The sequence below is a fragment of the Nerophis ophidion genome, linkage group LG06 (assembly GCF_033978795.1).
Source record: "Nerophis ophidion isolate RoL-2023_Sa linkage group LG06, RoL_Noph_v1.0, whole genome shotgun sequence".
Taxonomy (NCBI): domain Eukaryota; kingdom Metazoa; phylum Chordata; class Actinopteri; order Syngnathiformes; family Syngnathidae; genus Nerophis; species Nerophis ophidion.
Genome location: NC_084616.1, coordinates 3,034,077 through 3,047,754, shown reverse-complemented (window position 1 = coordinate 3,047,754; position 13,678 = coordinate 3,034,077). Strand labels below are relative to the sequence as shown.

The following is a 13,678-nucleotide window of genomic DNA, read 5'->3' as shown; positions in this document are numbered from 1 at the left end:
TCAGCAAACACATTTGAGACGTCTCAACCAACATCGGCCGCAAGTTCCTCACTCTGATCGACAAACACTTCCCCAAAGGCAACACCCTAAGAAAAATATTCAACAAAAACAACATTAAATTGAGCTACAGCTGTATGAATAACATGCAACAAATCATTTCAAACCACAACAAAGCAATTGCAAAAGGACTGCCTACCCCCAGACTAAACGACTCTGAAACCAATAATGAATGTAACTGTCGCAAGAAACCTGATTGCCCTCTCAACGGAAGGTGCTTACAGACATCAGTCGTTTACCAAGCAAAGGTAATACGCAAGGACATTAACACATCCGACACGTACGTAGGATTAACCGAAGGAGCGTTCAAAACAAGATGGAATAATCACAACGCCTCCTTTAGAAACCAGACTTTGCAGAATTCTACCGAACTCAGCAAACACATTTGGAACCTCAAAGACAATAATGTTGAATATTCAATAACATGGCAAATTCTTGCATCCAGCACACCTTACAACAGTGGTAATAAAAGATGCAACTTATGCTTAAAAGAGAAACTGTTTATTATATATCATCCAGAGCTATCATCCCTCAACAAGCGCAGTGAAATCATTTCAACATGCCGCCACAGGCGGAAACACCTCCTAGGTAACACATGAGCCAATCACCACACCCTACGCCTGCTTGTACCCACCCACTCTGTGCTCTATATAAACCATTGTATGTGAATGCTTCCATTAAAATCTCCTGATGATTGAGGGAACCCCTCATGAAACAGATCTGTAGAGATGAAGTAGTCTTGTGATTTTTTCCCACACCTACATATATATATATATATATATATATGTATGTGTAGATTTATATAAGCGTTGCTTCAACCTACACCCTTTCGGCTCAATCATTGCTCAAATGAGTGGTTTTTTTTTTCTTTTTTTGTTGTTGTTTTTTGTTTTATGTGAAGATTGCCGAAATAAATAAATAAATACATAAAATTCCATCCATCCATCCATCCATTTTCTACCGCGTATTCCCTTTCGGGGTCGCGGGGGGCGCTGGCGCCTATCTCAGCTACAATCGGGCGGAAGGCAGGGTACACCCTGGACAAGTCGCCACCTCATCGCAGGGCCAACACAGATAGACAGACAACATTCACACTCACATTCACACACTAGGGACCATTTAGTGTTGCCAATCAACCTATCCCCAGGTGCATGTCTTTGGAAGTGGGAGGAAGCCGGAGTACCCGGAGGGAACCCACGCATTCACGGGGAGAACATGCAAACTCCACACAGAAAGATCCCGAGCCTGGATTTGAACCCAGGATTATCCAACAATTGTGACAACCACAACTGAGTTTTTTTTTTAAATGATTTCTGCTGGTGGTGTGCCTTCGCATTTTTTCGACGCCAAAAAATGTGCCTTGGCTCCAAAAAGGTTGAAAAACACTGACTTAGTGGCATAAAAGACCATTTCTTCCCTGTGTGGCCCCCACTGTGACTGACCTTGGCGGCCAGTTGTACTCCAGAGCGGCAGGGGGCGACAGCTGTGACAGCACTTCCGCTGGAGAGACAGGGCGGAAGCGGCAGTAACATTGTAACATTGTCATGTCGGCGACATTGTAACATTGTAACATTGTAACATTGAAACATTGTCATGTCGGCGACATTGTGCCACAACACGCTGATCGCCGTGTTTGTTTGACTCTCCACCACACCACCGGGCAGCGAGACGGACATCTTGTGGTGAGAAGTGTGGCATCATTGTCAGAGTGTTGAAGAAGAAGCATGAAAGAGGATTATATGTGAGAGGAGAGAAGGAGACTCCATCCACGGTGAGACGGAATTATTATACTTCTATTTTATTTCATCATCTCTTATTTGTTCTTTCATGACCTCTACTTGGCAGAATAAAGTCTTGTAGTGGCTGCTGCCATGTTAGCTGCCATGCTAACTGCCATGCTAACTGCGCCCTACAAGTAACTGCAAGTGACGCAGTCAGCAAATACAACACTAACTCATATTCTCATCTACTTTTATTCTACTATGTCATCTAATCAACTCATATTCTCATCTACTTTCATTGTACTATCTCATCTATTTAACTCATATTCTCATCTACTTTCATTCTATCTCTTCTATTCAACTCATCTACTTTCATTCTACTATCTCATCTGTTTAACTCATATATCTCATCTACTTTTACTGTACTATCTCATCTATTTAACTAATATTCTCATCTACCATCATTGTACTATCCCATCTATTTAACTAATATGTCATTTATTTAACACGTATTCTCATTTACTTTTATTTTACTATCTCATCTATTTAACTCATATTCTCATCTACTTTTATTCTACTATCTCATCTATTTAACTCATATACTCATCTACTTTCATTCTACTATCTCATCTATTTAACTAATATTATCATCTACTTTCATTCTACTATCTCATCTATTTAACCAATACTATCCACTCCTCTCATTTTACTATCATTTATTTAACTAATTCTCATCAACTTTCATTGTACTATCTCATCTATTTAATTAATATGTCATTTATTCAACTAATATTTTCATATACTTTCATTGTACTATCTCATCTATTTAACTAATATGTCATTTATTTAACTCCATCTACTTTATTGTACTATCTCATCTATTTAACTAATATGTCATTTATTTAACCTATATTTCCATCTACTTTCATTCTAGTATCTCATCTATTTAACTCATATTCTCATCTACTTTCATTGTACTATCTCATCTATTTAACCAATATACTCATTTATTTAACTAATATTCTCATCTACTTTCATTGTACTATCATCTATTTAACTAATATTCTCATTTATTTAACCAATATTCTCATCTACTTTCATTGTACTATCATCTATTTAACTAATATTCTCATGTACTTTCATCGTACTATCATCTATTTTTGGATCAAAACAAACCTTTTAAGCCGCTGATTGTAAACACTTGTCATCGTTGGTAGAAATGTGCACATACACTATGTTGCCAAAAGTATTTGGCCACTAGGGATGATGTTTGTTAACCCTTGTGTGGTGTACGGGTCTGTGGGACCCCATTACATGTTTTATTAAAAGAAAAATGATACAATTAATTTTTTTAACTGAGATTCATTGACTTTGGCTCATATTCTGTGAAGAACACATATCAGAATACATATTTAATGACCACACACCATACACCCCCCTACACATTTCTATTACATATAAGATGTCCGGGTCCACTGGACCTGGGGCTTATAGAAGTGTGGAAATTGATGTTCTGTGTAACACACACACACACACACACACACACACACACACACACACACACACACACACACACACACACACACACACACACACACACACACACACACACACACAGCAGGCCTAGACAGGAGTAGGACAGGGTGTAGGGACACAGAACATCAGAGGGTCAAATGTGCAAGAAAATGAGAGCAGACAGTGTTGACAAACAATGTTGCAACCTCGTCTGGGAACCACAGGTGCAGAAACACAAAAGAAAAATCCCTGTGGGATTCAGAAACTGGCAGAGAAATTTTCCGTGCAACGTTCATATTGTTGTTACTCAGCCAGCATTTGTGAGTCTGATGGACCCCTTGCATTTTTTGGCTTTTCAGAATCAGAATCGGAAATACTTTATTAATCCCCCAGGGGGAGATAATATTTTCAGCACAATCCCATTCAAGATCAGACAAACATTACAGGGAGACAGAACAGGATCGCTAACGGGTCTGCCAACTTCCGGTGCCCCTTACAAAAAGGTGAGATACAGCTAAACAATGGGAGGCGGGGAATCGGTCTTAGCCTGGGCCCCTGGAGAGGGGGTCTGGACTGAGGCCAAGGGAAAAAACAACTCATAGCCATAGCACACATCCCTCGTACATGTGTGTAAGAGGGAAACATCAATGGACATTAAAAGAGCAGAGCTGATGCAACCAGCCACTTCTACATACAAGTATGAATAAAAAGTAAAAGAAACATATACACTGTGGTGGCCTCTGCGGTGTTCCACGCCATCGTCTGCTGAGGTGGGTGGAGCATGGCCAGAGACAGGAGCAGACCCAACAAAGCAACTCTCGGCCGCCCACTAACTCGGCCAGTGTCCAAATGACATACTGGCCAACCTTGAGACCTCAGAATTAGGGAGATAGTCAAAATGCCCGCTGGGGGTCAGACATACATAATGTATATACATCAGGGGTGTAACGGTACACAAAAATTTCGGTTCGGTACGTACCTCGGTTTAGAGGTCACGGTTCGGTTCATTTTTGGTACAGTAAGAAAACAACAAAATATACATTTTTGGGGTATTTATTTGCCAAATTTGTAAACAATGGCTTTATCCTTTTAACATTGGGAACACTATAATAATTCTGCCCACGTTAATCCACATTAAACTTCCTCAAGTTGTTGCTATGATTAAATAAAATGACAAAACCTTTCTTCTACATATAAAAAGTGCAACATTGAACAGTTTCAAGTCAAGTCATCATGCTTAATTTATTACAGCATTTGGGAAGCCTGTAGTTGATTTTTATTATGTAAACAATTTTTATTATGTAAACGCAGTGGGAGAGTGGCCGTGCGCAACCCAAGGGTCCCTGGTTCAATCCCCACCTACTACCAACCTCGTCATGTCCATTGTGTCCTGAGCAAGACACTTCACCCTTGCTCCTGATGGGTGCTGGTTAGTGCCTTGCATGGCAGCTCCTTCTATCAGTGTGTGACTGTGTGTGTGAATGGGTGAATGTGGAAGTAGTGTCAAAGCGCTTTGAGTACGTTGAAGGTAGAAAAGCGCTATACAAGTACAACCCCAACACTAAATTGGCCCTAGTGTGTGAATGTGAGTGTGAATGTTGTCTGTCTATCTGTGTTGGCCCTGCGATGAGGTGGCGACTTGTCCAGGGTGTACTCCGCCTTCCGCCCGATTGTGGCTGAGATGGGCGCCAGCGCCCCCCGCGACCCCGTAAGGGAGAAAGCGGTAGAAAATGGATGGATGGGATGGACAAGTACAACCCATTTATCATTTAATTTTTGTCAACATGTGATAGCAGGGACCCTGCCATTCAAAACTAGACTGCTACATTACTAATGATTAATATAACTATAGCTGAAAAAAATAGTACAATAGCAATAGGAGAGACTATTCATCCCTGAACACCATGGAGTTCATGTTAGTTCATGTGAAATAACAGACGGACAGGGCTTTGCTGCCCTGGTGTCAGGATTGATGATCGTGGGGTTCTTCTTCTGTTTCTTCTCCGTCCAGTGCCATGTCTCTGGTTTTCCCCCGGCCGAACACCAACACAGTCCACGGCAAGAAGGATAAGAGACTGATGGCGGAGGTGAACGCGTCGCCACTCAAGCATTTTGTCACAGCGAAGAAGAAGATTAATGGGATCTTCGAGCAGTTAGGGGCCTACATTAAGGAGAGTGCCTCCTTCCTGGAAGGTAATTAGTTGTCTTTGTAACTGCAATATACCTTTAACCACTTGACAGTTAACCCTGGTACTGTGAGTATTTCATTAATAATGATCAAGTACTTTCACATTCTCCAAATTGGTATGTTTGGACATTTCTACCATGGCAAACAATACAACCAGAAGTCTGTGCTTGGGTCAAAGTGTTGTTGAATCTTTTCTAAGTGACATTGAAATAATAAAAGCTCTCCCTGCTAGATGCTCACAAAAATGAAGAGCTGGACCCCGTTACCACAGAAGAGCAGGTCCAGGAGGTTCGGAGTTACCTGGCCAAGGTTGCTGGGATTGGGGAAGTGCTCGCCAGGAGGCACATGAAGGTGGTGTTCTTTGGGAGGTACGTGTCTCTTTCCCCAACTTGCTGATCGGACTCAATTCATGGGTTTTTTTTATCCTCGCTAATGGATTTCCATTCCTGTTCCTTAGAGGTGGTTGTCTGAGATGATTGTTTCACATAGTTTTTTATTAGTAAACTATAGTCAGAGTCCTGGATGGGTATCGGTGAAATCCGCCTGTACTACATAGTAGTACAGTCAAACTGGGTTGAGGTCTGGGCAATATGGCAAAAAAAAGAGGTCGATTCATTTATTGATATCATCCGATCTGGATTAATATCCCTATTTATTTTTTTTTCAAGGAAGGCGTATTGTCCCGTGCAAGGTGATAGCAATACCAATGCAGCCCTACTTTTTGCTTCCGCAGTATCTTGTAACACACATGTGTTGACAACTGTCATTTTCTTCCCATAAGGTGCAACAGTACAGGTAACCCACGCTAAGGGCCATACCTGCTTTTAGGGCCACAGTTTTGCTTCTTTGTCCTTACATTTTGTGAAGTTATTAGTTTTTTTTGCTTGTCATCACAAACATCCTGCAGTACACAAAGTATCTTTGGCGTACGGAATGCTGTTATTTCAAGTTAACATTTGCTACTTTCAAAAGGTAAATTATTATTTGTATTCTTTAATGACTTGTATACATCAGTGCTCCTCACCTGTGTTTTATTCATTATTATTTATTATTTGTATTCTTTAATGACTGGTACTGTGTTTTTCAGACTATAAATCGCAGTTTTTTTTTTCATAGTTTGGCCGGGGGTGTGACTTATACTAAGGAGCGACTTACGTGTGAAATTATTAACACATTACCATAAAATATCAAATAATATTATTTATCTCATTCGTAGAAGAGACGAAGAAAATGTCAGCAATCGTCACACACACGTCAACCAATAAGAATTTGGCGGGGAAGGGTCATGGCAGAAGTGCATTGTGGGTCATGGGATGCTAACTGCTACATGCTACTGCCGTAGCTATTAAAATGGTTCATTTCATCGTTGGCGGTAACTTATAAAAACTGAGAAGGGCTGAACAAAAATGGCAGCGAAAAAGGAGATCATGTACTGCAGATTACAAGCTGGATGTAGTGAAATATGCAGCAGAAAAGGACAAGTTTGGAGTTGGCAGAGTTGTTTGGAAGCCACATCGAGGAAGATTTCATGGGATTTATGGATTAGGAGTGAGAGATAGTTTGGTAAAGGTATAGCATGTTCTATATGTTATAGTTATTTGAATGACTCTTACCATAATATGTTAGGTTAACATAGCAGTTGCTTATTTATGCCTCATATAACCTACACTTATTCAGCCTGTTGTTCGCTATTCTTTATTTATTTTAAATTGCCTTTCAACTGTCTATTCTTGGTGTTGGATTTTATCAAATAATTTTCCCCCCAAAATGCGACTTATACTCCAGTGCGACTTATATATGTTTTTTTCCTTCTTTATTATGCATTTTCGGCCAGTGCGACATGTATTCCGGAGCGATTTATAATCCGAAAAATACGGTACACATCAGTGCTTCTCACCAGTGTTTTATTTATTATTTGTACTTTTTAATAAGATGTATACATCAGTGTTCCTCACCTGTGTTTTAATTATTATTATTTATACTCTTTAATGACTTGTATACATCAGTGTTCCTCACCATTGTTTAAATTATTATTATTTATACTCTTTAATGACTTGTATACATTAGTGTTCCTCGCCAGTGTTTTTACCCTTTGCGTTCTTTTTTTTGGTTTGTTTGTTGCATTTCGCTTGATTATAAAATATGTGGATGGAGAGAGGCCGTGACGTTCATATGTTGTCTTTGATTGATTGATTGATTGATACTTTTATTAGTAAATTGCACAGTACAGTACATATTATTAGTAGATTGCACAGTACAGTACATATTCCGTACAATTGACCACTAAATGGTAACACCCCAATAAGTTTTTCAACTTGTTTAAGTCGGGGTCCACGTTAATCAATTCATGGTCAATATTCAGTGTTTTATCCTTCATAGTTAATATTATAAATCCCACATTCTTTATTTTCATGTACATTCTCGGTGTCTCATTCTTTTAAAATTCCATTCCTTGTTTTAAGGCGGTCTGTCATAACGTTTTTAGCATTCAATCAGACTTTATTGTGAGGTTTTGTATTAGTGTTCCTAACAATAGGACCCAAGAAATAAACATACTGTGCAGCAGATTGTCTTGGCTTGTGTATGTTGTCCCCCAGACAGAGTTTTTTCACTAAATTTGGCCCCCGAGTCAAAATAACTGCACTATATTATGTAGTATAGGTTCAGTAGGTTAACTTGCTTTGGTCTCTGAGTACAGGTTTGTGTTTGGTTCTGTAGGACCAGTAATGGGAAAAGCTCAGTGATCAACGCCATGCTGTGTGACAAGGTGCTGCCTTCGGGAATCGGACACACCACCAACTGTTTCCTCAGGGTGGAGGGAACGGATGGAAACGAGTCCTTTATCCTGACTGAAGGCTCAGAGGAGAAGAAGAGCATTAAGGTGGGTAACACTGAGTGCATGACCGTGGACGTGATTGATCTTCTGCGGCTTATTTGCAGACGGTGAACCAACTGGCCCATGCTCTCCACCAGCACGAGGACCTGGATGCAGGCAGCTTGGTCTGTGTTATGTGGCCCAAAGCCAAGTGTGCTTTGCTGAGGGATGATCTGGTCTTGTTGGACAGGTGAGAAATATTGTCCAAACTACATGGAGTTGAACTAACCATTACATGAATTACTGCGGAAACGGTGACGTTAAAGGGGAATTTTTCTCTCTCGTTCACAATCCTTATACGTGACAAGAAGACAAAAGGTGTTTTTTATTTGCATTTTAATTGTAATAATCAGCTCGTTCTAGATGGCTAGCAATGCAGCTAATGAAGTCAATCCATTCTGCCTCTAAATCACTTTAAAAGTGCGTTAAAAAACTGTAAACAAAACTTTATTGACATTCCGTAACTTATATAATAACCAACATTATCATAGTAAGCACGAACACTGAGGAAGTCATTTTCTAGCGTGGTAACACACTGCCTTGCTACGGCATGCTAAGGCATTAGCCGTAAGCTAGCTACGGCAAGAGCTAAGCTAACTTCCTGTGTCAGCAGCTCACTGGCTTTTGAATTTGTAATCCACAACACAATGGGATAGAACACCAATATGTACTGACCAAAAAACATGAACAATGATATTACAGTATGTATATAGTATTAGCCCACAATTCATGTTTTGTTTGTACATAGCTAGCTTGGCAGCGTGTGTACTGTAGTTGTACGGTGATGTGCTGCATTTATCATGATCAATATTAAAGTGACTTACTTGATGGACAGTCTGTTTGGTCAAGCTGGTCGGGGAAGTGCTTTAGAGTTGATTTTGGGTAAGCATACCATTTATGTTGGCATAGCTTGGCTCCAAGTTCCACATTTGTACCGTAAAGTCACGCCGACCTCACTCTCTCGGCTTTCGTCTGCTCCAACGTTTCTGCCTCATTTTGTGCTTGCTTCTATAAGCAGCAGTTCATCTTCTGTATATTCAGCTTCAAAAAGATAAGGTTGGGAATCCACATTTGTCCAAAAATAACCATCTTTGTCATCTATTACCAAGTCTGCCATGATTAGATAAGTCTTAGGTTTGTTGCCGGAAGTTGGAAGTGTATTGAAATGGAAACAAATGCGCTGACAAAGGAAGTTCCGGATTGCTTAAAATGACCAAAATGTGGTAAATATTGTCCACAAACGTGTCTAGTACTACATTATATATACAGTTTTAGCATGCATATAAAATGTTGATGGTGGGTTTTGAAGTTGTCTTAGACAACGGGGATTCCCATTAGCCACATTTTGCAAGGGTTTAATTATCTTTAAAATCATAAAAAGTAAAAGACGTGTATTTTTGTCTTTCATAATGATTGTAAACGAAGGGCAAAATTCCAAAAACAAGTGCAGTTCCTCTTTTACCAAGGGCTGGGCGATATGGCTGAAAATTGTATCACGATATAAAAGTTTTATAGTGATTGATGTCGAAAATTTTAATTTTTTGTGGCCCATCAAAAAAATGGAACAAGAAATACATATTTATTTAAAATTTACATCTTCTTCTGATTATATTCCCCTCCGCTATCAAGGCAGAAAAGAGAGGAAATGTCAACACAAGCATATTAACACTCGGGGTGCACAACAAACCGATTCACATCCGAGTCGCGTTTTCTTATTCATCCTTATTTTAGATAAATTCAAAGTTGTAATGCTTTTCTTTAAAAGAATCCACCTAAAAAAACGTTTTAAGGCCCTCTCATTGGAACCTGAAGGAGCTTTTCCAACCTGTAACACGCTTAGAAAAAGTTTCATTATAATTCTTATACCAAGAAATACATTTTCAAAATCGGTCTAGAGAATGATGTTAATTTGAGAATCAATTCCGAATCAGATCGAATCTTTAGGTACCCAAAGATTCACACTCCAATAAAACACTCAATGTCAGCAAACTTCTAAAATCACATTGAACACTTAAACTGTGAAAATGTAAACATGGAGAAACCTGAGAAGTGCTGTGCTCTAAAGGGTGAGCGCGGCTAAGGAGGTGTGGTGTTAGCGGTCTTGCCTTACATCATGTAAACACCACATTGGTCTGACTACGGTCCAAAAAATCGACTGCCATACTGTCCAGGTGACTTTTCCTTTTTCATCCACAATTTCTTAGTTTTTACTTTCTCTTCTCACTCAAAAATCAACTGGCAGACAACAGGGTGGTGCAACTAAAGTTGATAGTTGATACTGTTACCTGATTGGCTGTTAGCGTGTGACTCCCACTGATCACTGATCACTTCCTGCGTTGCTCAGTTACCAGAGAGCGAGTGTCATTGTTCATGCAACCAACCTTGCTTCCATACTTCCGGCTCATTCCGACCAGAAAGAAAAAAATACTTTATTGAATGCATTATTTCATTAGTGTCTCGGGTTGCAAAGGGGTGGAAAGTTTCAAATAAATTTCCAGAAACTTTACGGAAATTTACCCCGGAAAGTTAAGCTCGAGGAAGTTTGGAAATTTTGACCATTTATTGATTATTCAAAGTTGGACACCATCCAAACTTTTAAAAGACTAATGCAATGCCACACACAGATATAAATAGTCAGCTAAACAATTGGATAGATAGATAGATAGTACTTTATTTATTCCGTCAGGAGAGTTCCTTCAGGAAAATTACAATTTTCAGCACAATCCCATTCAAGATCAGACAAACATTACAGGGAGACAGAACAGGATCGCTGACGGGTCTGCCGGCTTCCAGCGCCCCTTACAAAAAAGATGACATACAGGTAAACAAGGGGGGTGGGGGTGGGGGGAAGAAAAAAATAGAAGATTAAAATAAAATTAAAAAATTGGTATTAGCCTAGGCCCTGGAGTGGGGGTGCAGACTGAGGCCAAGGGGAAAAAAAAAAAAACAACTCATAGCCATAGTACACATCCCTCTTCCATGTGTGTAAGAGGGAAACATCAAACATCAAAGAACACAGAGGACATTAAAGACATTAAAGCAGCAGATACAAGCAGACACTTTTACATACAGCTATGAATAAAAAGTAAAAGAAACATATCCACTGTGGTGGCCTCTACGGTGTTCCACGCCATTGTCCGCTGGGGTGGAGGGAGCATGGCCAGAGACAGGAGCAGACCCAACAAAGCAACCAAGACAGCCGACTCCACTCTCGGCCAGTGTCCAGTCCGCATGGATGAGCGAGGATACGTCCAAGGTGACTGAGGTGTCCGACACCTGCTCACCCAGTCAAGACACCGCGAAGCCTCTCCGTCCCAGTAGCTCAGTGCTAGCTCCACAGTCCTGTCCCCTCACCCGCATCTCCTCCAGTACATCCAAACAGACTCTGGTGTAGCAGAGACCCAGCAGCTGGTCGCCATGACCAAAAGGCTCCCGGGAGGCAGATCCAGAAGTCCACAAAAAAAGCACCACAGAGGTCACGAAAGTGCCACCCCTTGTCACACAGTCCCAAAGGGTCCCGGACCAAAATGCAAAAAAATATAATACCACATGAAAACAAGAGGGAAACACAAAAGGATGACACAAGAGCACAGAGCTCCTGCCTACAGCAGCCACTACAGCAGCGCCATCTTGGAAAAAAAAAAAAAAAAAAAATTCTACTAATGGACAAATGAATAGAAATAGTCTAGATGAATAAATGAAGAGTCAATCAGCTTGCTAACTCAAACTATAAGCTACATTCTTGTACGACAACAGAATGGCTAGCAGAACAGAAGGCAGAGGAAACTACACCTTTTTATTTACTATTTGCTACTTCAACTTTACACATCACAAAAAAGGTCCATTCGGACCGCTAACGTTGTTAGCATAAATGAATGGGATTTAAAATAGAGAAAATGAGCATCACGGCTAACGTAGAAGTATTTTGGGTTCTTTATGAGACTGTGGTGGTACATAAACCTAGCTAGCTAAGATATTGGCCCCCAAATCATGTAACAAATACAGGAACAGCTAGTCTGCTGGAGTAGTCTACGGTCATACAGTAACATGTAATTACACATCTATTACACTTCAATACCATACATCAAATATGTTTACCCCAGTAATATCATCAACACTTACCTGTCCTTGGGCTCAAATACTTGTGTGGCCTCAATAGTCCTGCTGTAGTGTGTAGCATGCTGCCAATTATCTGGGCATGTGAAGGAGGAATGCACAGTGCAGGGTTGAAATTCTACTGAATTTGCATGAAATCAGCTTGTTTTAGCTAATAATCATGCTGCAAGATCTAGCATGATGCATTTAATTTTCATTCCCATATACACGGTGGCAGAGGGGTTAGTGCGTCTGCCTCACAATACGAAGTTCCTGCAGTCCTGGGTTCAAATCCAGGCTCGGGATCTTTCTGTGTGGAGTTTGCATGTTCTCCCCGTGAATGCGTGGGTTCCCTCCGGGTACTCCGGCTTCCTCCCACCTCCAAAGACATGCACCTGGGGATAGGCCCCTCCCACTTCCAAAGACATGCACCTGGGGATAGGTTGATTGGCAACACTAAATGGTCCCTAGTGTGTGAATGTGAGTGTGAATGTTGTCTGTCTATCTGTGTTGGCCCTGCGATGAGGTGGCGACTTGTCCAGGGTGTACCCCGCCTTCCGCCCGATTGTAGCTGAGATAGGCGCCAGCGCCCCCCGCCACCCCGAAAGGGAATAAGCGGTAGAAAATTGATGGATGGATGGATATTCCCATGGAAAGTTTCCAACTTTGAATATTCTCGGAATTTTGCAACCCTATAGGCGTCGATTACGTATCTATCGCGATATATATTGACATCGTTTTAGGCCCAGCCCTATGGTAACTCCAACTGCTGTGATCAGAGAAGTATGAAGCGATAATACTGCCATCAGTGAAATAGTTAAAAAGTGTGTGTTCTTCAGCCCAGGCATTGACGTGACCACAGAACTGGACAGCTGGATCGACAAGTTCTGCTTGGATGCTGACGTGTTTGTTCTTGTGGCAAACTCGGAGTCCACGCTGATGCAGACGGTGAGAAAGTTGTTTCATTGCAATATCTTCATTGATGGATTGTTCTTGAGACATTAAATGTGCATGTGGTTTACAACAGGAAAAGGATTTTCAAATAAATGCTAATGTTTTGCTTCTGAAAAAAACAAATGGTGAATATTTGTCCGTGCAGGAGAAGTCGTTTTTTCACAAAGTCAACGAGCGGCTGTCCAGTCCCAACGTCTTCATCCTTAACAACCGGTGGGACGCCTCCGCCTCAGAACCGGAATACATGGATGAGGTTAGTCCATATTCTGTAAT

At 40.7% G+C, this 13,678-nt stretch overlaps 1 protein-coding gene across 1 annotated transcript in view; it reads left to right on the top strand.

The window, feature by feature from the left end:
* Positions 1-1,563: 1,563 nt before the first annotated feature.
* mfn2 (mitofusin 2) overlaps positions 1,564-13,678 on the top strand; it is a 48,975-nt gene continuing 36,860 nt past the window's right edge. Inside the window, exons 1-7 of the mRNA XM_061902466.1 lie at positions 1,564-1,828; positions 5,305-5,486; positions 5,714-5,849; positions 8,200-8,362; positions 8,422-8,546; positions 13,291-13,399; positions 13,551-13,658. Coding sequence (XP_061758450.1) covers positions 5,309-5,486; positions 5,714-5,849; positions 8,200-8,362; positions 8,422-8,546; positions 13,291-13,399; positions 13,551-13,658 — 819 coding nt within the window. The 5' untranslated portion in view covers positions 1,564-1,828; positions 5,305-5,308. The remainder of the gene's footprint in view (positions 1,829-5,304; positions 5,487-5,713; positions 5,850-8,199; positions 8,363-8,421; positions 8,547-13,290; positions 13,400-13,550; positions 13,659-13,678) is intronic.